The following is a 27856-nucleotide window of genomic DNA, read 5'->3' on the forward strand; positions in this document are numbered from 1 at the left end:
TTGATGCTAAGAGAAAGTCTTAAGCGTTTAAGATGACCACTTCATGAGATTTTACGCTCCTCCAAACAAATCGGTTTAATGACCCTCCTTCTCCATCAACTGCTCCTTTACCATGAGAGGTAGCAAAAAAGTTCCATTCTATACTTAGAAAATGATATTTCACAGAGCAATGTATGAATTTGGCCATGTATCTATTTTTGATTTGAGTGCATGGACCATCTCTTAATAATATAACTTTTTTATATAATCAATGCAATAGAGGTCAAATATTTCGCTTAAGTATGTAGTAGTGGCACGTTTTGTTTTATCATTATCGTCAGATATTATTACAACTGATTTTAGCTCTAATTGGTAATGATAGGTTACAATTGTAAACAAGGTAATAGTTGACTACGACCAATAAGCAGCTTGAACAGCATCCTGATAATCGCATGTATAGTTTTGTGAATAATTAAAGTGTATCAAAATTTGGTCTGGTTAGAGATTTTCTTTTTGGCTGCAGTATTGCTCTGACTGGTGCATTTTAGTGAGATGATGCTCAGTAAACTTTGGTAAATAGTCGCGGATATGTTTAAAAATACCTTTTATGTTTTTTTTTATGTTGACTGAGTACACAGCGATGATCTTCTTTAATCCACCAACTATAGGTGATTAAGGTATCCATGTCTCCATTTTCGGGCAAAAAAACTTTCAATAGTTTACTATCACAGCACAATAAACATTTCATTATCCAACATTAATTCATTGGGGGCTTGCACAGTACATAATTTTCTAACCATTTATTGCAATACAATGGAAAAGGATTTTACTTGCCAAAGCAGCACACAAATAAGTAAAATTACTGTGATAAATACAACCACATGTTTCAAGTGGTGTATCTTTGCATGTAAGAATGTATGTAGGCCTTAGTTCACAAAACTTACTCAATTTAATTGGTTTGCTAGCACTCTCTTCACAATACAGTTGATGCAGCTCCTTTAAATTCATAACTAAGTAGCGCTTTTGAAATTTTTCTCCGTCTATTTTCATACAATCTTTTCTTCCAGGAGACATAACTGATGTATCTTCTCTTTCATAAAAAGCTTTTACTTTTTCAATTTCTTCTAATGTGAAGTGAACTCGATGTGTTTCTTTAGCAGTGCATAGGCCATATTCAGCACCCAACTCTACAATAGTTCCTCTTTTATTTGGAGACTTTGAAAGAGCCTGTTTTGTCCAAAAAGTGTTATTTTATATAAAAGAACCCAAATTATGTGTAAGCAATTATATTAAAAAATATATGTTAATATAATAAATACTTGTTTAATGCCTTTCTCATTGAGGATTTGCAGTTATAAGAATTGTCTTGTGTAGAATTTAGACTGACATTAGTATTGAAATCAAGTTTTTTTTTTTCATTCTTAGTCTTTGGTTGTGAATCTTTGCTTGATTTTTTTGTTTGTTTTCTTTTCTCGGTGTCAATAACTGCTGTCTTAGATAACTTCTCTTTCTTTCTTTTTCTAACAAAGCTTTTCTGTTTCTTGCTCTATAAGCTTTCAATCTTTCAGCATCTGATTTTGGCATTTTAAATATGTTATTAAATATAACAGCTGCTGTTTGTGATATATGCTCCGTTATATATAAACAACGTTTAATCTAAAAAAAAATTGCCTTTTTGTTAAAAGTTTTTATTTCTTAAAAAAAAAATTCTTTACATCATTTTTTTGAAATTAGTTACACATAGTTTCAAACTTTAACAAGTTTAGTAATAAAACTTGGTTTAAATGATGTAAATCGTTTGAAATAAATTAAATCGTTCACACTTAAACTTTTTTTTAAGCCAAGAAGCCGTTATGGAAAAACAAGCATATCATGATGGTTGTAACGTACTTAGTAACATGTGGAAATGGTGATCTAAAGCACTTTAATGTTATTTTTTTTGAAACGGTGATAAAATATGTATGAGTATCTTTACTTTTACCATGGTTGTAGTTTAAAAAAGTTTGATACGAAGCATAGAAAATGCTTTTCGACTTTTTTTTGTGATCGTCGTAACATCTTGTTTTCATTAATATGCTCTTCTTATAGACCTAGTTAGAGTTCATTTTTTTAAAAAATATTATGCATAATGTTTAATTTTGCTTTAGTCAAACTTAGAAGTAATAGTTATTTAAAAAAACAGCACTGAAACTTTTTTCAACGCCTCACAACATGACTATATATAAACGTCAAAAAATGCTCATATTACCCTTACAACTTTATAGTATGATAAAATGATTTTTTTAATAAATTTTTTTCTTAAAAGTATTCTTAGATAGTTAGAAAATAAATTTAATGAAGTTATTATATGTCGCCGTAAAATTTTTTTTTTTCTTCCTCTTTTACCAAATATGGGCTCATTTGGATAAAATTTAGAGGTAGCTCAATTCTCCCTAGCTTCTTTCGGGAGCCAGGCATACTGTAGAAGGTGTTTACTTTTACCGGGTATGTGTAACCCTTTTCTCTTTACGGCCCTGCGTGGTCCTTTATGCACTTTGTTGCTTGTTTTCTCTTGTTGGCCCTTCTGGCCTGTTTATTCCTTCCCATTTATTGGTTGGTTAAATCAACCTATATGGTATTTTATTAAATGCTAATGCACAGTGTAATCTGAATGAAATTCTTTTCTAAAACAAATTAATACATTCTGCAATATAAGCTAACTGAATAATGTGAATTTCTTTTTATTTTAGAATATAGAAAAATGTCAGTAGCAACTAGATCTAAAACACAGGTGTATCTACTTGGAGATTCTGTGGCTCAACTCACAGAAAGTAAGCTTCCATCTTTGCGTATAGCTCTTGGTTTGTTTTGTATCACCACATACACCTGAAAGAAACTGTTTGACAATCATTGTCTGTTACAGTTAATAAGATTGCTAAGTTTTGGAAGAAAGCTCGAATTCCAATGAGAGAACATCCAAATTGCCATACAAAACTGCGATAAACATTTGAAGAATGGCGTTTGCTAAAAAAAAAACAGAGGAAGAAAATCTGCAACTCAGCAAGCAAGAGAGGATTCTTTTATATTCAGATTGGATGATTTATTTGATTTGACTCATGCTAATGCTGTGAGTATGATTAGCATTCAAGAAGACAAAGACTTCTTGTTTGCACAGTGAGAGAAAGGAAGGCAAGGATCAATGTCCGGATTAGATCTAACTTTGACAATGAAAGAAAAAAGGGCAGCCGAAAGAAAAAGGAAAATGGATATCAGGCGTCAACAAATGGAGGATAAGGATATGCAGCATATACAGACTGCAACTGAAAGTTCCTCATCATCCAAAAAAGATAGTTCACCCATTTTGTTCTCCAGCAAAAAGAAAGATGGGCACAAAATCTGTTGTTACACCAGGTCTGGCAGCTGCTCTTGACATAACTAAATTATCTCATCGCAAAGCTGCATTTGTTATTGCTGAAACAGCTAGAAGTTTGGGTCAAAATGTTGACAATTTTGCCATAAATCGAGATTCAAACCGTTGACAAAAGCAGGAGCATCGAGCCCAGAGATCAGCAAGGTTAAAAGCAGAGTTTCGTGTTTAAATTCCTTTGGTTGTACATTAGGACGGCAAACTCATTCCTCATTTGACTGGCAAAGAAAAGGTGGATCGTCTGCCAGTATTGGTTTCTGGCAATGGTGTTTCTCAACTTTTAACTGTTGTCGAGCTGTTATCTGGAACTGGGAGGCTCAAGCTTCTGCCGTCTTAGAGGCAATTGAAGATTGGAATGTAACCAATAGCATCCGAGCAATGTGTTTTAATACGACAAGTTCCAACACAGGCAGAATTGCTGGTGCATGTGTTCTTCTGGAGCAAAAGCTTGGCAAGGAGCTTCTGTACTTTGCATGCCGACATCATTTTATGGAACTTATCATTGGTGCTGTATTCCAAGTATGCATGGGGTCAACATCTGCTCCAGAGGTTCTTCTCTTTAAGAGATTTCAAGAGAAATTGGGATTAATGGACACTGACAGATATGAAATTGGAATGGCAAGTGATGTAGCTGATCTAGTGGAAGATATTCGAGAGAGCACAATCGAATTTTGTAGCAAGAATCTTCAACAAAGTCAACCTAGAGATGACTAAAGGGAGTTTTTGGAACTTGTCATTATCTTTCTTGGTGCCGTACCTTTTATGAGCCCCGGAGCTCATAAATTGAATTCCTCTGATTTACAGTTTACAGAATTCTGTGATTTACAGTTTGAAAATCTGGATTTTCAGACATCAATTCAAATTAACACTGACAGAACAACTGGTATTAGATGATGTTGTGGTTCGTGTCTACCTGAAAATATGGATCACAGCCCTACTAGCTGCAAATGCTCCATACAGTGATTTAATGTTGATGAAATCTTTGCTGAAGTACTTGACCATCCATACAGCAATTGCGAAAGCTTCATCAATCAAGCTATCCAATCATTTACGGTATTTTTTGCCTGAACTTGTGGGTTTAGCATTCTTTATTGATCAGGTCAGTTCAACCACAAAACGACTTATGGCGAGTGCCATGCAGAACGAAGATTTGGAACAAGATCACACCAAAAAGTTTAGTGTTCCAATGGATTTATTAAAAAACAAGAATTTGGAAGATTTTGTAACTGCCAAATCTATAAAGTTCTTTTCAATGATGGAATTACCAGATGGATTTCTAAATGTTGATCCTGAATTATGGAATGAACGTGATGATTTCAAACAAGCAACAGAGATGGTAAAATTGTTGAAAGTGGTAAACAATCATGCAGAATGAGGAGTTGCACTAATCCAGGAGTATAGTGGACTTATCACTTGCAATGAATCCCAGCTCCAGTTTCTGCTACAAGTTGTGGAAGAACATCGTCAAGCCTACCCAGACAGCCAAAAGCAAACTTTGGCAAAGAAGCTAGCAAAGGAGTAGAACATTTAAACTTAAGAGTTATTGTTAATTAATTTTAAAGTTCATTTTTTTAATCAAAAATTTTATATTGCATATGACAATAACATTTAATGATTACTGTGATGTAACAAGAAATGAAAAATAATCGTTAATTTATTCTTAATCTGTCAAATTTTTTAAAACTTTCCAAACTTTGGAGCACTTGAGCTACCCATAAATATAAATATAAATCCACCCTATTTTATATATATATATATATATATATATATATATATATATATATATATATATATATATATATATATATATATATATATATATATATATATATATATATATATATATATATATATATATATATATATTAGGGTGACTCATAAAACAATAATTTTTGAAAATGTCTCCTGGTACCCCCTAATGGTGTTCTATATAATAAATTAATACAAAATTTAAAAAATTTTTGAATAAAAATTTTTTTTAGAAGTTGTTCAAGACCTTTAAACATCAGACAGGTCATTAATATTTTGAAAAAAAAGTTCTTTAAAAGCATATCATGTTGGGTCTCAAAAGAAGTGAAATGTTATAAGAATTTCAAAAATAATAAAAAAAATTTATGGAAACACAAATTAAAAAAGTTTATTTGAAAAAACTATGAAAATATGTACTTTTTTATTTTTTATTACTAGTTTAAACTTTATGGCTTAAAAACAATAGTTTTTAAGCCATAAAGTTTAAACTAGTAATCTTTATATAAAATGATTGTTTTTGGATGTTTTATAAAATTTTGCTTCTTTTGAGACCCAACATAATATGCTTTTGAAAAACTTTTTTTTAGAATATTAGGGACCTGTCTGATGTTTATAGGTCTTGAGTGACCCCTAAGATTTTTTTTTATTCAAAATTTTTTTATAAATTTAGTATTAATTTATTACATAGAACACATTTGGGGGTACCAGCAGACATTTTCAAAAAATGTAGTTTTATGAGTTACCCTAATAAGGTAGATTAGGGTAATATGAGCACCTTGGTAATATGAGCGTACTTAAAGATTTCTTAGATGTAAGCAGTGAAGATAAAGTTGCTTTGTATTTTTTGAATCGACCTTATGTGGTGATAACAGGAATCAGTACAATTGGCGTAAATTTATATGCAGTAATTAGCGGCTATCATCTAATTAAAACGCTGTTCAATTTTTTGCGTTGTTAAAATAATATCATCACAAATGAATAAAGAAAAATATGTTAGCTAAAAATCTAATCCACTTTTGTTTGAAAAACAATGCATAGAAACATTTAGTTTTGACTTAATTTAAAGATGCGATTTTTGTGTAATGTGAGCATGCTCAAATTATCCAGTGTTTTTTTTTTGAAATTACCTAGTTTAAAGTCCTAAAATAGCAGTGGTTTTAATTGCTCTTTGAATAAAAACAAAACATAGTAAAAAATTTTAATATTTTAACAATACTGAATATTTTTCTGTAATTTAAATTCAAAGAATTTGAGTTTTTATCGTTTAAAGTTTTGAGTTAATAAAATTGAAAATATAACCAACTAATATTTTTGCGCAAAACATAGTAGTATTGTTTCAACAAAAAGTGGCTTAAAATTCGATCTTTTAATGATAAGTTTTGTTAAATAACAAATCATTATATTCTAAAATTTAATTCTAATTGTCAGGTTGGTATTTTTTTACTTGATGTTATTTTTTTGAGATAATATTAAGTGCTCATATTACCAAATGGTCTGGTTAATATGAGCACTTTTGCTACTTTTTTAAAACCTCTGTGTTTTTAAGTAAAAAAAATTGGGTGTCCAAATATCTTAGTGGACCATGAGTAGGGATCAATAAAAATTGTTTATTCACAAAAATTTTGGATCCAGCATAATTATTTTTGAAAATATTCCAATTTTCGCTTAAGGTGCTCATGTTACCCTAATAAATGACTTGAAACTTTCCAGAAATGTGAAATACTTTCATATAATTTAGTATGCAAAAGTTGCAGCAAGTTGCAGTCGTGACGGTCATAACGAAAAATCCAATATTAAAAAACAACAAATAAATCGACCCAATCAATGATTTAAGAAAAAAAGTGTAAATGATTATTTAAAACCATGTAAATTATCTTTAAAAAATGCAAGATAACATTATAAAAGTTCTCAATTATAGTTTTATGATATAATTTTTAACGCTACACTACAGGACTGTAAATAATCCTCAAAACACGATTTTACAACCCTTACACATTTAAAACCATGTTATGTTATGATAAAATAATTTATTTAAATAACTTTTTTGCTTAAAAGTTTCAAATTGTTAAAAAAAAGTTATAGAATTTAGTATTGTTTTCATAACTTTTTATGTTTTTTTTCCATCGATAACCAAAAACCGTGGTTTTTGGTCAAAAGCTATATGAATAAAAACCGTTGGTTTTCAAAAATGGTTTTAGCAGTTTTTTTGCATGTCTTTTGAATGTTTATTTATTATAGAAAAGTATAAAAAATCAAATTTGTAAGTAATTAAATTTTTATTTTATTATTTAGATAGTATGTTGTTGGAAAGCGTAACATGTCTTTTCATTTTCAAAATTATTCAAGTATTCCAAAAAAATGTTTGAATATTGAATAAAACACGCAAATATATTCAAATATAAAGTAATCGAATATTCAAATAGAATGGCCAATTTTTTATATTAAGTTAATTTTGGTTCAACAAAATACGGCATAAATACACGGCGTAAAATTCCAAATTCAAAAGATGTTGAAGGCATTTGTAATAGATGCGGTTCTGTTGTAACATGCTCTGGTGGATTCACAACTACTTTGCAGAACTATATTTTGTGTCATGGAATTACTATCAATTGCCCTTCGACTGGAGTATCAAGCTGCAAAGCCACCACCGGAGAAAAAAAATTAAAACATTGGACAGTTATTTACAAAAAAACAAACCTTAAAGAAATTGTAGCTGATCTAGTTACAGACGGTGTTTCGATTAATGCGATAACAAACAACAAAATTATTCACTCATCGATTCAACAAAAAGGAAATCATCTTCCTAAAAGTCCAACAACTATGATGAATTTAATCCGTCAAGATTTTTCTGATAAAAAGGAAGTGATGAAACAAGAAATTATCAACAAAATAAAAATGACACATATTCAGCTTAACACATGATGAATACAGACCTTTGAGGCACAGAAGGTACATTGGTATCAACCTGCATGAAAGCGAATGTAAGAAAACCTATAAAACTGGCCTCATTAGGATTAATGGTTCCTGTACTGCTGAAATTTTAATACAAAATATTAAGGATCATTTGAATTCATTTGGTGTCTGTATGGAAAGAGATGTAGTTGGTTCTACTCAAGATGGTGCAGCAATCAACAAGCAGCTCATGCAGTTAACGGACATTGTTGATCAGTTTTGCTTTAATCATGCAATTCATCTTGGTGTATGCGACCTGTTATACAAGAAAAATAAAGGCATAAACGTACCGGTTCCCAAGGAAACAGACAGTGATTCAGAAGAAGATGAACATGGAATTTATGATTATAATTTTAGTTTTGAATCAGTAAACAATGAGATTAATGTTAATTACCCTGAAATTTTGATGAATGCACAAGAAGTAGTGAAATTCATACAAATGTCATCAGTTCGTAATCAAATTTTTCAGAAGAAAGTTACTGAGGAATTTGGTAAAGAAATCGAACTGCATCTCGATGTTTGTCATCGTTGGAGTTCACTTTATTATTCAATGACTGTACCTTTGTTGAAAACTAACAAATGCTTATTCCAGACATTTACTGAATTAAATGCTCTTGATGTAATCAACAAGCTAGATTTCAAGTCGTTAGCTTCATTACATGCCGCTTTAGAGCCAGCAAAACTAGTAGTGGAATTCCTTAGCAGAGAAGATGCAACGTTATTGAGAGCAGATACTGTTCTTGAATTCATGCTTTCAAAACTATTTGCTATGAATACATCGCATCTTTATTGCATTCAAATTTAAAAAAGTGCATCGATGAAAGAATTAATGGAAATGTTATGCAGTTGTTAAAGTGCCTAAAAGATCCTTCAGTTGTTCTGCTAAAAAATAATTTGAATTTAGCTGGAAAACTTGCGTTTAGGATTTTTGGGTTCATTTCTAATGATGAGGAACCACTACTAGCTGAAGTACTATGTGCAACATTGGATAGTTCAAATGTTTCTCTTAAGGATGAATTAAATGCACTTCTCAATAAAGATAGCATCACACACTTGCCTAAATCTACCGATCAATTCAAATGGCCTAAGCAAGAGTTTTTGTTGTACCAAAATATGGTTAAAAGAACAAAAAATCTTGAAAAAATTTACAATGCGATACTCTCTATAAAACCCACCTCAACAGATGTCGAATGCGTTTTTTTGAGCTGCACTAGTTTCTGCACAAAAATCAGATCACGATTATCTGATGAATCGTTAAAATCTTTAGTTTTCTCAAATTTTTTTTTACAATAAAATAAGTCATTGTAAGTTTTATTTCGAAATATAAACATGTTAGAACACTTTGTTTAAATAACTTTTTTAATAAATAATGCAAGATAAATTTACATAAGTTTTATTAATTAACAAAAAAACCGAAAACCACGGTTAACTGCGGTTTTTTTAAAAATTAAAACCGAAACCGCGATTTTTTATAAATGTGGTTTTTTGGTAACCCTACATATGAGGGAGAAAATTATAAGTTGATTTTATAGAAAATATTTTAAGTAAAATTTGTTTGCTAAAGTCAAGATATGTTTAAACAGTAGTAGTTTGCATATTGTTAAATAAAGACATATTTGTAATAAAGTACATCACATATAATTTATGTGTGGCGTACTTCAAATTTAATTTATGCGATATAAGTTCAAATTAAAAATGATTTATTTCTTCTATTTGAAAGCTTAATCCAGTTTAAAATTTGTTTTTTTTTTCTAAAATTCCAGTTGAACTTTATCATGTTATCCGCTTAATCATACCCTGGTTAAGATGAACCATTTGCTAACTTCTATAGTTTTTTTAGGGTCCATTTGACAAAAAACTTCGCTTAACTAGAACTTTTACTTTGAATTGCATAAAAGTCCATGTATTAAAATATCAAAACTTGCAACACTTCAATGAAATATCCAAACTTAAATGTTGAAAAAATTAAATTTCTTGCCTAATATTTATAAATATCTAGCGTAATATTTATAAATATCTTATAAATAAGTATCTAGCGTAAAAAGTTCATCTAACTAAAACTTCACTTAAAGCTTCGATTTCGTACAGGTTCGATCACATTCTATTAATTAATGACTATATTTAAAATTCAAAAACATCAAAACATTGGAATATCAAATATCTTTTGTCAAGTATAAGTTAATAAACTAAATGCTTTCACTGATATCTTCAAATCAGTTAAGCTTATATTAAAGTCTATTTTTTTAAAAAGATAAAGCTAAATGCAACTTAAAATTAAAAAAAATTTTTTTTTAGTAAATAAAACGTTTAGCAAATATATTTGTTATATAACTTTGAATTGAAACTTTTGGAAGCGTGCTCACAAACAACAAAAGAAAAAATGTTATGTCACTAGTTTCACAATGCATTTCTCAAAATATACGTTAGTATATAAGTTATTTATATACTATATTTGTATAAGTATATATATACTTCCACTAATATATATTATATTAGTATAGGTCTAATATATATTTATTAGGTATATAATCAAGTATATAAAATATTATTCACTTGATAATTAAATGGCGCATTCAGTTTGAATTAGAAAGTAGTTTTCTATTTTGTACAAACAATGAATAAAAAGTTATGAAATGTTTGCTATTTTCACAACATTTCGTCCCAATGAGAATAGAAAATTTAATTAAAAAATTAAAACTTGATTGAATTTCCAAAAATTATAAGTTTTAATAAGCGCATTTTTAAATTTTAAAAACATGTTAAAAGCTGTGGTCAAATTGTCAAATTAAAGTATTTTTTAAATTTTAAAAACATGTTAAAAGCTGTAATCAAATTGTCAAATTAAAGTATTTTTCTGTCACATTTTCCTGTAAAACACTGTAAAAAACTTTACATTATTTTTGATGACATTTTTATCATTTAATTTGTACTTTTTATCTTATTTTATCCTTTTTGTTGGCATTTTTAATTTATTCTTTTTATTGTTGTTTTTATTTTATATGTTTTTTGAAAATCCTTATTTATTTTTAAAACATAGTTTGTTTGTTTTTTAAATTAAACTGTTTTTAACTTTTACAGCTCAAACGTGCTCTCCTGATGAATATATAAAACTGAAAGATAAACTTACTGCGTTAGAGATTCAACATGAAACAACAAAAAATAAATTAAGAGATTTAATAATCAATCAAGAACCACATGAAGCTGTACAAACACTCAGAGAAGAAAACAGCAGGCTGTGTAAAAAAAATGAAGTTCTCTCTAATGATAATGCAAAACTTCAAGCTGAAATTGATATAAGTAAAGCCAAAATAAATGCATTAATTGATGATGTTGCTATGTTACAAGAGCAACAAGAGTCAATGGTAGACAAAGATTATCTCGAGCGGCTTAAAGAAGGTGTCAATGCAAAATCACTTGAGCTTGAAGAATCCAGAAAAAAATGTGAGCTTGAAAATGAAGAGTTAATTCATGCTCTTGCAAGTAATGAGTTTTTGTGCTTTTTATTTATTTTTGTAGTATTTGTTTATTTTTGTAGTATTAATTTGTTTATTTTTGTAGAGTTAGCTTATTAAATTTTTTAACAATGTTTAGATCAAAAGAAACTTTGGAATGAACAGGTAATTTCTTTAGAAGAACAAAAGTTCAATCTTGAACAAGAGTTACATGCCGCCAACAAAAAAATTATTCACGAATGCAAAAAATCTGAAGACTTTCAGAGTAAGATTTTTTTTAAAATGTATTTATTTGGCAATAAGAAAAAAATTTACAATCGTAACTTATAAAAAAATCTGTTCATATGACCAAAGGCTAGAAGATAACAAAAATAGTCTTATCTCAGAGTCCCAACAGATATATCTACTTGTTATGCAATTTAGATATGTCAAATAAACTAAAAGTTTTTTGTTTTTAATTTTTTGAAAAATTATACATTATGGAAAGGGGGGTTGACATAGCGGGGTCCTAAATTAGTGGTTTTACTGCATGCAAACTTTATGGAAGCTCCCTGAAGATATTATTTTAACTTCTTTATTTCATGCACAAATCTTTTGCCTTCTACTTAAGATTAGAAGTTTCTTCTTTGGCATTTTAAAACACCTTTCCTTTACATATGGAATATATATTCTTTTTGATTCTTACTAAATAGCTCTTTATTTACTATATGTTATCAAAATCATCTTTCCTATATCTATCTAACTGGCCACCTGTTTGTCACATTTTTGCAATCATAGTGTTGTAGAAACAAAATCATTATACAAATAAGTTTTTTTTAATGATATTTTCTTCAACAGAACTTTACTGGTCAAACTTAAATTTCAATAATTTTTTGTAGCATTACATTTTTAGGCAGTGCAATGTTTCTTTGTTTACAGAATTTAAAAGATGAAGTTCATATATAAAAATGATAGTACCAGACTGCTTGACAAATTGATATATAAAAATGATAGTACCAGACTGCTTGACAAATTGATATATAAAAATGATAGTACCAGACTGCTTGACAAATTGATATATAAAAATGATAGTACCAGACTGCTTGACAAATTGATATATAAAAATGATAGTACCAGACTGCTTGACAAATTGATATATAAAAATGATAGTACCAGACTGCTTGACAAATTGATATATAAAAATGATAGTACCAGACTGCTTGACAAATTGATATATAAAAATGATAGTACCAGACTGCTTGACAAATTGATATATAAAAATGATAGTACCAGACTGCTTGACAAATTGATATATAAAAATGATAGTACCAGACTGCTTGACAAATTGATATATAAAAATGATAGTACCAGACTGCTTGACAAATTGATATATAAAAATGATAGTACCAGACTGCTTGACGAATTGATATATAAAAATGATAGTACCAGACTGCTTGACAAATTGATATATAAAAATGATAGTACCAGACTGCTTGACAAATTGATATATAAAAATGATAGTACCAGACTGCTTGACAAATTGATATATAAAAATGATAGTACCAGACTGCTTGACAAATTGATATATAAAAATGATAGTACCAGACTGCTTGACAAATTGATATATAAAAATGATAGTACCAGACTGCTTGACAAATTGATATATAAAAATGATAGTACCAGACTGCTTGACAAATTGATATATAAAAATGATAGTACCAGACTGCTTGACAAATTGATATATAAAAATGATAGTACCAGACTGCTTGACAAATTGATCATTGGAAAATAATATAAACACAAATAACTGGTATTAAAATTTTTCTTTTCAGACTTGTTTGTATCTTGTTGACTTGTTTTTTCTTTCCTTATAATTTTTCTGGGTTGACTACATCATGTCTGCATATACTGCATTTTGTCAGTGTATACATCATCATTTATAATTGTTGTGAGCAACTATAATTAATGCATAATCATTTATAATTTTATGTGAATCAAACTTGAGTATTATAGAAATTACATAGATTATAGAATTTTTAGGAGTCTTTAAATTTACTAAAGTAATATATGATGTGCAAATATTACTTTGTGCTAAGTACTAATTAAGTTTATATATTTTTACTTTTTGTTTATTCTATGTTTTTGTAAAGAATGTAATACATTGTTTTTAATTATTAAATAGAAATGGTTGTTTTGTCTTTGTAAGTTGTAAAGAAAATTTGTTTTATTTTAGATGAGTTACAACTTTTAAAGGAACAGTTTTCTATTCTAAAAGAAGAAAATAACAAAGCAAAATCTCAAACTGAAATGTTTGTTGATGAGTGTAATAATTTGAAATCAAAGTCTGACCAATTAGTCTTTGCTGAAGAAGATATCATAACAAAGAACCTATTAGGTTTGCATTAAATTAATTGATAAATTAATAGACTCTTTGTAATTAATATAATAAGTGTTTGGCTAGTTCAATGTGGTTTTTTAGTTCAATGTGGTTTTTTAGTTCAATGTGGTTTTTTAGTTCAATGTGGTTTTTTAGTTCAATGTGGTTTTTTAGTTCAATGTGGTTTTTTAGTTCAATGTGGTTTTTTAGTATTGAATATATATAAAAACATTTTTTTAAATTTTTTTTTAAAAAGTTTTATTTTTAGGCTTTAACTTTTTTAACTAATAATGATATTTTTTTCATAACAAAATTGTTAAATGCTGAACTTTTAATGGTTTTGTGCGACTGTGCCAGACTAAAAATAGCAAAGTTCGTAACAAATTACAATTTTTCCTGCTTAAATTTATTTTCCGGGCTATTTATTTTACTAATGTTTAAAAAATAAATGTCTCAATTATGTCTTCATTACTGATACAAAAACTTTATGCTTAATAGATTATTTATTATAACTGCAAATTAAAAGTACATAATTAGAATTATGACTGCAAACAAGGACACATAAAGTTTTATAAGTATTTATAATTATGTTTAATTAAAAAAAAAAAAGATTTATCTATTTTGAATTAAGAATCAATAATCAATGTGTCTAAAGGTTATAGTTCTATCTGTTAAATATTCAGAAGCACCCAACATTAAAACAACAACAAACACTCAGCATGTCCTAAAAAGTATTTAAAGAGGTAAACTCTAGTGCACGAATTGACAAAAGTTCTGTGTGATTTTATTTTTTGTTTTTCAAAGAAAATCAACTTGCAGAGTGTAAGAAATGTTACAAAATGTGTAAGAAAAGATATAAAATCATGGTGGCAGTACCAGCAGACTCCTTACACATCTATAAAAAACCATAAAACTGACTTTCTAAAGAAAAAAAATCCCCTTAATAAAAGATACAGCAATGTCATCAGCTTGGTTTTTATTGGTTGTTTCATTCATTGTTACTCTTGGCTAAAAAATCCAAACATCTTATTTCTTTTAGAATCAATTTGAAAAGTTGTTACTTGCAGTTTTTTTAGATTAATTGCCCTTAATGGACATCCCTTTAGTGCATTTGTCACATCAGCTTAACTGAGAGCATTTCTAGTAGCTTGTATAATTGTTGTTCCAAAATCAGGGATGACAAAATGATGATCAATATAAAATATGATGATCAAATACAAAAATATAATTAGAGAGACATTCATATCCAAGTTCACTTGCTTCTAATTGCAAGAGACAATTCAGTTTGATTCAAGTTTAACATGTGGACATCAATGTAGATATGTAAGCATTCACATTAAGGATAACTTTAACAACCTTAAATTAGTTAAACCCTAAAAAGTTGTTTATTAGCTGCCTGGTAAAAAATACATTTTTTACCAGGCAGTACCTAAGGAGTTTAAAAGTTTTAAAAGTTTAAAAATTATTTAAGCAATTTGTGCTGAATTGTTATGAAGACCTTGTGTACATTACTACTGATAGAGCTTCCAAAAAGTGTGATGATTAAGAAATTGTGATCAACATTGTGCATAGCATTCAAAAGGGTGTGTATAAATTGATGTGTAGGACCTTTAGTACAAAAATGGTGACATTTGGTACAAAAATGGGTGTGTAAAACATTTTGTATCAAAACAAAAGGAATTTGTAATAAAAAATAGTGAAAGTGATGTCGATGATGATAAAAATAAAGCTGAAAATGATGCATAACCAGGGCTGCAAAGTCGGAGACCAGGAGTCTTTGTTTTTACCTGGAGTCTGAAGTCCTGTCCGGTTTTTTTAAATTTTATATCAGCATATGAATGTTTCCTAACTAACCCTCATTAACTTCTTTAAGTTTATTAAATTAAGTTTGTTTAGCCAACAGTTACATAACTTTAAACCAGTAAAAGCACAAGCGCATTGAATAGTGCTGCATAAGGCAAGCCCCGCAGCATATAAATTAATTTAAAATGTGCAACGTGTTTATGCCATACATTGTCTATAGCAGGCATTGCTTTTAAAGAATATAAGAGGTGATTCATAGCATATTCATGATACACAAAACTTTTGGTGTACATTGATAGCTAGATGCCGAATTACGCTTAGGCTAGGGTTGTCATTGTCCCAGTTTTTCTGTAGAAGAACACAATAGGAATTTCAATTTCAATTAGTTTAGCGCTTTGCGTTTCTATGTAAAAACAGGGACAATGTTAGCTTAGGCAAAAATATTTACTCACTTAAACCTACTACAGCAGTGGTGCTGTTCTGGCTCAGAACCAAGAGGTCAGAGTTTTGACGCCTGCATTGATGCTAAAGTAAAAGAAAGTATTATTCTAATGCATTTTCCTAATAATATTATTTAAACTAACAGATGGTTTTACTGATAAAATAGTTTTAAAAGTCTTTTTAAACACAGTTAAAAAAGTATCATTTTACAAGTATAGCAATTGAAGTCTATTAAATCTGTCTGAGCACGTTGTCGAAATAAAATTTGCAATATTTTTTGAGTCGCTATAGTTTATCATTTTAAATTAATTAAATTTTTGACATTTATTTATTATATATTTGATTTAAATACGTGTTTATAGTTTACAAGTTTTTATAATAACAATTTTAATAGCTATTCTTTGTGGCTTATTTAATAAAATTATGTAATTTTGGGAAGAGTATAAAATAAGAAAAGGCTGATGTGCAGAGAAACAAGTTGAGCGCGGTAAACAAACTCAGAATTTTTTTGCTTACCTGGCGAGCGCTCTACCACTACACCACTACCGCATGTACACTTTAAGGTAACAAGTTTTTTATATAAAGTATATTAGTAGAAATACCTTCAACCTAAAAGAAATAGTTATTTTTTGAACATTTAAGGGACTTTTTTTCCCCTAAAAACTCTGGTTAATTGACTCAAAAAAGTTTTAAAAAAATAATCTGAAGTCACAGTCCAAGAAGTCTCTATTTTTTTCTCCCTGAGACTGGTGTCCCGGAGTGCATAAAAATTGATAGGACTTCGCATCCCTGCGCATAACCAATAATGGTTAAAAATACTTTTTTGGCATGTTTCAATTTGTGGTCATTGAGAAGGGTGACTATATTGAACTGACTGTTGATATGCAGCCTTTAATCACTAAGAAATAAATATACAGATTTTGTAAAGCTCTACCACTAAAACTCAACTCTAAAACTTGCTGGAGTAAGTTGCACACAATGCTTTAACATTTCATAAAATTGCATTAAACTTGAATTCAACATATTGTTAATTGACCTTTTGCACCTTTGCATATTAGTCATTGTAAATGCTATAGCTTGGTTGAATGAGTGGCTCAATGGAGAGCAGATAAGCCTCTCTTTTCCACTAGTGTTTTCTCGATAGCATTTCTATTGTTAATACTGCAAACTTGTCATTAAAAGAAAAGTTTGATTTTGACTAATTTTAAGTGATAAGATTGTAAAAAAAGTAAGGACTGAATGTTTTAAAAAACTTATACAAATATCAAAAGATATTGTAGTTTTTTGAAAAAGAATGAACTTGTAAAACATATTTTAGACCTTGTGATAAAGCATCAAGTGTAGAGCATTTTACATAGAGAAGAGCAACTTTATGATATGCTATGCTATTTAGATTACACTAATTTTTTGTTAAGTAATGTTTAAATAACTCTATAGATATTTAGTTGTAGTATTTTGATGATAGTTAACATTTATTTTAAAGATATTTTAATAATGTAGTTAGCGTTTTAAAAACTGCACACCGTTGTGGCAAAAATAAAATAACATAAAATAGAATCAAGCACATAAAATGTGCTTATTATTTACAAATATAATAAACTCAGATAAAATAAAAATATAAAAATTAAGTTTGAATTTTTATAAAGTTAACTTTTTTGTAGCTAAATATTTTCATTGTTTTGATATTGAAATATCAAAACAATCAAAATTTATAATCCTTTAATGAAATTGTGTCAAAAACGAAAACAAATTAATCAAAAGTAATTAGAAATTATTTTAAAATTAAAATCATTGGTTAAACACAAAGCCTGTGGGATTGATGAAGTCCATCTGTATGTATTCAGTACCTGTTCTGAAAGTTTGAGCATTCCTAATGAACATATTTTCAAGCTATCCATTGAATCGAGAGAGTTATCAAAAATGTGGATTCAAGCATAGGTCCAATTTATAAAAATCATGATAAGCTTGATCGTTCCAACTATCCAACAAAATCCTTTCAACCTGTTTCTCTTTTCACCGTTATATTTCTGTTTCATTTTGCATCTTTTAGACAATAATTTGAAAAATAATAATTATAAATCTTGCATTAGAAATTTACTTGGCTAAGATATTCTAACTCTGGGATCAAGATTACCCTATCAACATCCTTTTTACTGACTTTTCTAGAGCATTTAACACAGTTCAATATAGAAAACTTATATTCTAAATTGAAATGTACAGTATAAAGGGATAAGTTCTTAAATGGATTAAGTCCTTTTTATAAAATAGAAGGCAAAGAGTTGTTCTTGAGGACATGGCTTCTATATGGCTTAGTGTTTCAAGTGGTGTACCACAAGGCTTTTTTCTGGGACCAATTTGGGACATTTTGACGTTTGATGTCAAACTTATCAAATCAGTGTTAAATTTTAAAAAAAACTTGACAGACTTTACTATGTGATCTATCAAAAAACGTACAATAAGTTTTAAGTGTTTATTTTAGTTTATCTAGATATTAAAATAAAATAAATTGAAAATTTTTTTTTATAAAAATACCTATGAATTTTATAAAAATACCTATGAAGGTAAAAAATTTGATAAAAATACCTATGAAGCATAGAAAATTTTAGAAATTTTCTATGCTTTATAGTTCTTTTTATAAAATTTGTTACATTTTTTACTGTTTTTACTTTTGATGTATGTGCAGTGCACTTATATTGAAAGTGTTAAGGTAATCAAGAGGTATGGAGAGTCAAACCTTATTAGGGTTGACTCTCCATACCTCTTGATTACCTTAACACTTTCAATATAAGAGGGTTATCATATCACTCTTAAGTAGTTGATACTTTTTCTTTTTAACCTATCTGGTGAATGTTTGGCATTGCCTCTGAGCTAGAGAAATCCTAAATGTTTTCCAGAGTTATTGTAATGATTCATCAATAATCAATAATAAAGACTTTGAACATAGTGCCATTACTTTTTAATGTCTTTTCATCTTTACATTAAGACTGATTGCATGAATTGTTATGTATTCAATTTTAAATTGCTCCTATTTTTGTCAGTTGTCCCATAAATGTGCCTCTGATTTTAGGTGACTCTACCTTCTAGACTAGCTAGAGCTCTAAAATTCTCAGCGTTTGTGTAATCAATGGCAGCATATATTAAAGTTATTTACATTGTTGCAGCTGTCAAGGGCACCTGCCCAATCTTTTTTGTTGTGGAATCTTGTTATTGATTTTTCACAAACTTCTAGACTATAAAACTTTGAAAAGATTATCTTTAAAAAAAAATTTTATTTACTGGTTTTCTTTCCTTTTTCCAACTTTTTTTTTTATAAATCATAAACACAAACCTTATTATAGGAGACTATTGTGCGAAGAGACAAATTAAGTGTAGTGCTTCTTATCTTATGAAAGATTCATTACTACACCACTATGTTATGTTGTTATGCTCCTTGGAAGTTCTTTAAATCTTGTTGCTCAATATACTGTTGGTTTTTATCCAGTTGAACTTTCTCTTTGTTAAAAAATGTTATTTATAAAATATTTATAAATATTTGTAAAAAAATAGTCGCATTAGCATTACTAACTGCAGAGGGGTATCTTTTGCAATTTACAGTTGGAGAAAGATAAATTTAATTTGTTTTGATTGTAGCTTATAATTATTTTTGCTTTTCTATGCTTAAAACATGTCGGACTTTATTTTGCCTTCACTTGTACAGAAATATCAACATTGAATTTTCTGGATTTACTTTTGAATTACGAATGATAAAAGAGTTGACAAATTTTAAAGTTATACTTTAAAGAAAATTTATTTATCAAATAATTATATTAATCAAAAAAAAGAAAAAATTATTTGAAATTATTAGAATAATTTTTGCGCTTCCAAATAAAGAAAAAGTTTTTTAAAAAGTAAAAAAAAAATGTATAGAAAAAGTAATTTAAAAAATCCTACTGCTACAAGCAAATTATTAAAATTATTATCGCTACAAATATAATAATAACAAAAAAGATCAATTGTGGAAATTTAAAATGTAAAAGTAGTTAATGTTGGAACTAACGCTCTTTGTAAAATTGATGTTGACATTGAAATGGGAAATTTTTTTACAGGATTGAAGCTAAATCTTTTTTGTATATCATTAATGAACAAAAACATTTGCTCACATTAAAATTTTAAAAGCAGTGTTCTGCTTACAGGCAAAGAAATGCTGAAATATTTGGTTAAATCCGTAGTTCAGAAAATTTGTGAATTTTGGATCAAAGCTAGATTTCTTGTTGAGAACAATTAATGACTGCAAACTAACATGTAAAATTGTTAGATTAACAGCATCAACAAAAGTTGTCTGAATGGAGCTTTTTGTCTGTTAGAGAAAAAAGCTCTAAAAAATTAAAACTTTGTATTACTTAATTATTTATTTTTATTATGGTTAGATTATGCTTTTTATAAATAAAGTGACCCTATTTATTTTTGACTGAGGCAAAAAAGAAATGGATTTATGAAATTTTAACAATGAATTTTTGTTTTAAGTTTTTAGTGAGCCAATATATTAAAAAAAAATTTTTTTTAAGTTTTTTTTTTTCTTTTAAATGTTTTTTTTTTGTATAGTTATTTTTTTAATTTTTTTAAATTTAAAGTTCATGCTATATTTTGCTATACAATGCTATTATATTCGAGGATATTGTTGACTTTGCATAGGAAAGCCACAAATAGTCATAAAGACTAAAGTAGCGCCTGGTATTGACCAACATTTTTGCATACCAAAGTACTAATAAAGCACTGAGTTGGCAGTGACTGGATTTGAATGATTCGTTTGATGCTGTTTGAATAATTCGTTTGATGCTGTTTGATGAACAATTCGTTTGATGCTAACCGAGCTATCCATTGAAATGTTTTTTAAAACATTTATTTAAAAAACATTTCAATTGCTTGTGTTATTTTAGTGACTATTTTAGGACATTTATATTCATATACCAATGGAGGGCCAGGGTGACTCTGACTAACTGCCCCCCCCCAATCTCCCTGGATTTTTTTTTTTCACATAAAATGAATTAATAATAAAAAATTATTAAAACAAAAATTAATAACATATATTTTTTTTAGTCTAAGTTTGAGAAACAATTTATTTTCATTATTTCAAATAGGTGAATGCTTACATCCTATTATATCAAAAACAGGCATAAGTTTTGTCTTCTTCTTTTTAAAGATTATACTTTACTTGCTTGTATTTTCTTAAAGAATGTGAGTTTTATTGTTTTTATATTTTTTTGGCAGGTAATAGTATAAATAATTAACATATTCATTATAGAGAAATGTGGCATTGGAAAAAGTCTTAACATTCATTGCCACAAAACTGGATTTTCTAGAAAACAAGGTTTTGTTCAATTCAAAGATCTTCCTTGTGAAAAACAAGAAGAAATAATATGGCGAGCAAATTTAAGGGAAAAATATTGTTCAATAAGAATTTTATGTTGTTATCATGAGCAATTCTATGGGAAATGTTTTGAGAGAAAAATTCCAAAGTGTTGCAATCCGTTTAAAACACACAAGGAAAGTAAAAATTGCTATAATAGGTAATCTAACATTGATTACAACAGAATTGATATGAAAATTAAAAGAAATTTTTTTATTTTTAGTTATTTAAAAAACTTAAAATTAAATTTGTTTCTTAGGTAATATAAATTTTCCTAGACTTGGCAAAATTTTTGCAAGAAAATAATGTTAATGTAACCCCAGGTTGGAAATTCTGCAGTAACTGTTACAAAAAAGCAGTAGAAACTGATAAAGATTTAAATTCACAAGAAGAATGGGAATCAAAAAGTGAGAAAAAAATTAAGTTAGATACTACTATAGAATTGCTTGGAATTTCACCAGTCAAACTAAAAAGTCTTTCAAAACACAACAAATTGCCTGCAGCAAAACAAAAGTTTGAGAACACTATTGACAGAGTTGCAAAAATGGTCTCATTAGCATATAATGTTAAAGAAACTTCTTTAATAACAGAAATAAAAAGCCCAATTTCAAACAACAACATTAACAATGTTGTGTTTGAAATTGTGCAAATGTTAACACTTGCACTAAAATCATGGACATGTACAAAGATATCAAGCTACTTTGAAGTGTCTGAGTATCTTGTTCGAGTTGCAAGAAAAGTTAAAAATGAGCATGGAATTCTATCATTGCTCAAAAAAAAACTGGAAACCCACTTTCACCAGAAACAGTTAATTTAGTTGGAAAAAGACTACCCTAACATCAAAGTCAGTTTGTCAAAGTTTTGTATGCTTAAACCTAAATGGTGCATTACAACTAATGCGTCAGGTACTCACAACGTGTATGTATACATCACCAAAATACAAAATTTCTCATTGATGCCATTAGGTGGAATAAAAGTTATAAAGATTTCATGGCATTGATTGTTTGTTCTCTTGAAAATGCAAAATGTATGTTGCATCGATGTAACCAATGTAATTCAATATTGAAGCATTAAAAACTTTTTTAGTGCAAGAGTTTATGGGCCATGAGCTCGAAGAAGGTATAGCATTTAAGCAATGGCAGAGTACCGATCGTACAACACTATTATTACAGTCTTTGCCACTAGATGAATTTAATGATTTATTATGTGACAGCATTGACGACCTTACCATTCATTCATATATTGCAAAAACGCAAAGTAAATACTTGAAAAACTGTAAAGAGAATCTTAACCAAAACGAATGCTTAATTTTAGGAGATTTTGCTGAAAATTATCAATATGTTGTTCAGGATGAGGTTCAAAGTTATCACTGGAGCAAAAGTCAAAGACTCAGGAAGATATAACTAGATATATCAAAGAAAATTTACCTGATATATCAAATGTGAAATACTTTTCCGATGGTTGTGCAGCACAATTTAAAAATTTTCAAAACTTTATCAATCTTTGTCATCACAGTAAAGACTTTGATTTAAGTGCTGAATGGGTAATTTTTGCTACCAGTCATGGTAAATCCCCCTGTGATGGTATTGGTGGGACTGTTAAAAGAGTAGTATGTCAAGAAAGTCTAAAACAAATAACTACTGGGCAGATTTTAGATGTTAATTTAATGTACTCCTTTTGTAAAGCCAAGATAAATGTTTGTTTTAAATTATTTTCAAAAGATGAAATCGACCAAACAAGAGTTCAATTAGAAAAAAGATATTTAGGCGGAAGAACAGTTCCTGGCACAAGGATGTATCTTCACTTTATTCCAATTGCTTCAAACACTATAAGTTATAAAAAAAAACAAGTAATGATAAATGCACTGAAACATTTGATATTATTCGAACAAGCAAACATAATAAAGAGATTTCATTAAACATAAAAAAAATGGATTATATTGCATGTTTTTATGACGGATTTTGGTGGATAGGGATTGCTGAATTTGTAAGTGACTTTGATATAAACGTCAGATTCATGCATCCACATGGAACAGGTATAAACTTCTTTTGGCCAATGAGAAATGACGAATGTTGGGTGCTCAATTCTGAAATTATATGCTAATTTCTACACCCACAACAATATCAGGTCGTATGTACAACATGTTTGATTTAGATTTGGAGAATATAAGCAGTTGGTCACAAAAAAAAATTAAAAAATTTAAAATTATTTTGTTGTAATTTTATTTACTTGTTTTACATTTAGAATTTGTCTTTCTTTTTTTCAAATCCTTGGATGTAAGGCTGAAAAGGAGGGGAAGTTTAAATAATTCCTACTGTCTGCCTCATAATGTCAATGACTATTTTAGTCCTAAACTACTAAATAATACCATAAAGATATTGATATAAATAAAAATGTTTAAAAACATTTCAGTATCTTTGGTTTTAAAATTTAAGATTTTTAAAATTGTGAAAAGATCTCAGTTTTGAGTGTTTACTTTAAAATAAGAGGAAAGTATTTATCGATTTGAATGAAAATAAATTATAGAGTTTATAAAGTTTCTCAAACTTAAACTAAAAAAAATATATATATATATGTTTTTAAATTATATTTTAATAATTATTAATTCAATTTATGTTTAAAAAAATCATTAATTTACAAGTCAATAATTTTGAACAAAATTAGATAAACTAGGCATTTTCTGAGACAATCAAGTCTTGAGGTTGCTATTTTTGGATTCCTCTAGTAAAAATCTATTGGGGTACCAAATTTTAAGAAATTTCCCCAAGCTATTATAAAGACACTAAATGTCAAAGTTGCTTTGTAGTCGCTTCAGATAATCACTAAAATGATGAGTCAGCATTATTTCAACTGACGATATCTCTGGAACCCATGTGTATTTTTAACTAAAATTTTTGCAGTTGTTATTTTTTTAATATGGACTGCAAGTGAGGTAAAAATGAATAATTTCTGAGACGTAAGTGTGTCGAAAATGTTTTTTTTTTGGATGATTTCATATGGATTTACCCAGATTTAAATTACAAACATTTTTTGAGTAATTCTTTGAATTTCGTCAAACAATACATAGTCATTAAATGTGAGTTCAATTGATTTTTTAAAAATGTATAATTTCAATAATTTTAGTCCATCCAACTATATGACTAAATACGGACCATTTGAAAACTTCTACCTTATTAAAGTGACCTGTCCATTCCGCATCCAAATACTCTGAGCAGACTCTATGAAATGTCTACTTCCTTCGGATATTGGTTTTTTGAATAATGATTATTTGCTATGGTAGTTTGTAAATGTTGTTTTACCATAAAAGGTTAAAAAAATTTTCTTTTGTGGGTTTTATTTGGCTTTTTCAAGTCTTTTAAAATTATAAAGACTCTTAAAACAGAAATGTCATTCTCAATTTTTTTAAACTGGTTCAGTTTTTTGTAAATATTGTTACTACATTTTTGCATTAAACCTCCAAAATTGGTGTTGTTATTACAGTGCTCAAAATGATTATTTAAAGGTTGTTGGTCAACATTGATTGGCTTTATGAAAAAATTGAAATTAGTTAATCAAAGTATTTTTTGGACTATCAAATTATAAGTAAAATTTTACTTAATTTTTATTTTTTGCACTTCATCTATTACACTCTTAGCGTTTGCGCTATATATACCATGTGATTTATATTATTATAAATATATAGCATTTGTGCTATATATTATGTAGTTTATATTGTTATAAAGCCTAATAATGCACAAAAGCATTTTAAAAATCGATATAAAATTTTAATAAGTTGCAAAATTTTAAATTTAGTTTTAAATGACTTTTTTACATAACATTACATAAATTTAGTTTTAGTTTTAAATGACTTTTTTACATAAGTATTTTTCATCTTATTTTATTATAATAAAATGTTTTTTTTCTGTTTTTACTTAAATTACTCAATTTACTATGGTCGACCTCTTTTCCCTTCTTTTTGTTAAATTCAAAAGCTATCATTTAAAGTTAACCAAATTGTGTAATAATTCTTCTTATCAAATGTGGCCAATAACTCCTAATTTTTTCTCTTCTCCACATGTCAATCAACTTTAAGGAAATATCATTTTCTGTTATTAATTTACTAAATTGATAAAAATAACTAATAATGATAAAAAATTAATATTAATTAATAATATTAAAAAACAATTTAAAAAAGTTATTGTTAAAATTTGTTGAAAACTTTTTAAAATTTATACTAAATTATAATCTGTTACTGTTATTATTTTCTATTTTTATTATTTTCGATTTTTATTATTTTAAATCCTTAAAACAAAAACTTAAATTCTTAAAACAAAAACAAATTTTCATTTTGAAAAACAAATTTTTATTTTGAAAAACAAAATTTCATTTTGATTAAATTAATTGCTTTGGTCTCATAACAATGTGTAACCAATCATAAACTTGCTGCATTTCATATAGTTTGAAGTAAATGTTAACTTGCATTTCTTATAATTTGAAGTAAATTGTTAACTTGCATTTCATATAATTTGAAGTAAATATTCACTTGCATTTCTTATAATTTGAAGTAAATGATAACTTACATTTCTTATAATCTGGACTGTGAATTGTTAACTTGTATTTTTATTTTGAAAAATTGTTATGATCTCAAAGTTTTTACCATCAATCAAAAACATTTGGTATTTTTGATTATTCATCATAATTTTTGCTCTTTTATCAATTTAACAACTAATTTAATATAATTAACTACTAATTTTGAATTAGGTTTAAAAAACATTTCATGAGCTCATCTTATATCTGCATTTTGAAATATTTTCTTTTCATTATTATAAATGTGGTTAATCTTTTTTTCTTATTAATCATTTTATTAATTAGGTCTTAATATAGTTGATAATAGTATTATAGTATTTATTAACAATATTACATTATAAAAATGAACCTTGAAGCATTATTTATTTTAATAAGGGAAAAGCAAACATTACAAGTCAAAGAAGGTTTCTATAGAATCTGCAATTTTATTGTTAATTGCTTGTTTTTTGTAAAGTTTGAATACCTTTTTCAAAAGTTTTTTAAGAATTTTCTTTCTTTCCTCTAATGGTAATTAAGAAAACTACACATTTTTTTTCACTAGAATTTATTTTTTAAAGTTCTGTTGATATTTTTAAACTTTAGTTCATTTAAATTCATTTATTTCATTAAGTTTATTAGAAGAGTTTTGTATCATTTTTATATATACACCTACACAAAGAAGTTCTGACCCCAAATTGTGCAAAACTACTCTCCAATCCTTACTGTAATGATATAATGCATATATGCATTTGACATTATCATGTCAAATGCATATATGAATATTAATAAATAAATATATGGTCACCTTATTTGTAAATGATTAATATTAATTAAGGTATATGTTCACTTTATTTGTAAATGATTTTAAATTGTAAAACTCTTTTCAAAAAATATGTATTATGTTATTGAATCAATTGATGCACTGTTATTATTTCATTCTTATTTGTTATTCTTTATTATTGTTTGTTATTTTTATTATCATTTCTTATTTTGAACTGCTAAACAAGAATATTACAATAAATATTACTTAATAGTAAAAGCAGTTACAAAAAGCTGTATAAAAAAAATCTGTATAAAAAAAGAAACTGTTTAAAAAGTAAATATGATGTTTCCTATTTTTTAGATGAATTAGAACTTTTGAAGCAGCATTTAAGTTCATTAAATGAGGAAAAAGACATTGCAGTTTCTGAAAAAGAAATGTTAGCAAAGGAGAACAATGATTTAAAATTGAAGTTAAGTCATATTAGTTTTGAAGAAGATATTGTGAAAAAGAACTTATCAGGTTTTTATAATTTACACATTCATTGTACAAAATAATTGGTTTTTTATTTATTTTATCTATGTACGTTAGATGTTTTTTGTTTGTTTTTGTTTTATTAGATGAATTGGAACATTTGAAGCAGCATTTAAGTTCATTAAATGAGGAAAAAGACATTGCAGTTTCTGAAAAAGAAATGTTAGTAAAGGAGAACAACGATTTAAAATTAAAGTTTAGTCACATTAGTTGTGAAGAAGATATTATGAAAAAGAACTTATCAGGTTAGTATAGTTGATACATTTGTTGTACAAAAATTTGATTTTATATTTATTTTGTCTATGTACATAAGATGATTTTTTTTGTTAGATGAATTGGAACTTTTGAAACAATATTTAAATTCATTAAATAAGGAAAAAGACATTGCAGTTTCTGAAAAAGAAATGTTAGCAAAGGAGAACAACGATTTAAAATTAAAGTTTAGTCACATTAGTTGTGAAGACGATATTGTAAAAAAGAACTTATCAGGTTT

At 27.7% G+C, this 27856-nt stretch overlaps 1 protein-coding gene across 4 annotated transcripts in view; it reads left to right on the plus strand.

Annotated features, from left to right (window-relative positions):
- The window catches only part of LOC101241452 (uncharacterized), a 148106-nt gene that overhangs the window by 58881 nt on the left and 61369 nt on the right, over positions 1-27856 (plus strand). For 2 of the 4 annotated variants that reach the window (XM_065805837.1, XM_065805839.1), the window contains exons 19-24: positions 11165-11566; positions 11678-11803; positions 13751-13912; positions 27193-27351; positions 27450-27608; positions 27694-27852. In XM_065805837.1, coding sequence (XP_065661909.1) covers positions 11165-11566; positions 11678-11803; positions 13751-13912; positions 27193-27351; positions 27450-27608; positions 27694-27852 — 1167 coding nt within the window. The remainder of the gene's footprint in view (positions 1-11164; positions 11567-11677; positions 11804-13750; positions 13913-27192; positions 27352-27449; positions 27609-27693; positions 27853-27856) is intronic. The other 2 variants (XM_065805840.1, XM_065805838.1) reach the window with 2 other exon arrangements.

The sequence above is a fragment of the Hydra vulgaris genome, chromosome 09 (genome assembly GCF_038396675.1).
Source record: "Hydra vulgaris chromosome 09, alternate assembly HydraT2T_AEP".
Taxonomy (NCBI): domain Eukaryota; kingdom Metazoa; phylum Cnidaria; class Hydrozoa; order Anthoathecata; family Hydridae; genus Hydra; species Hydra vulgaris.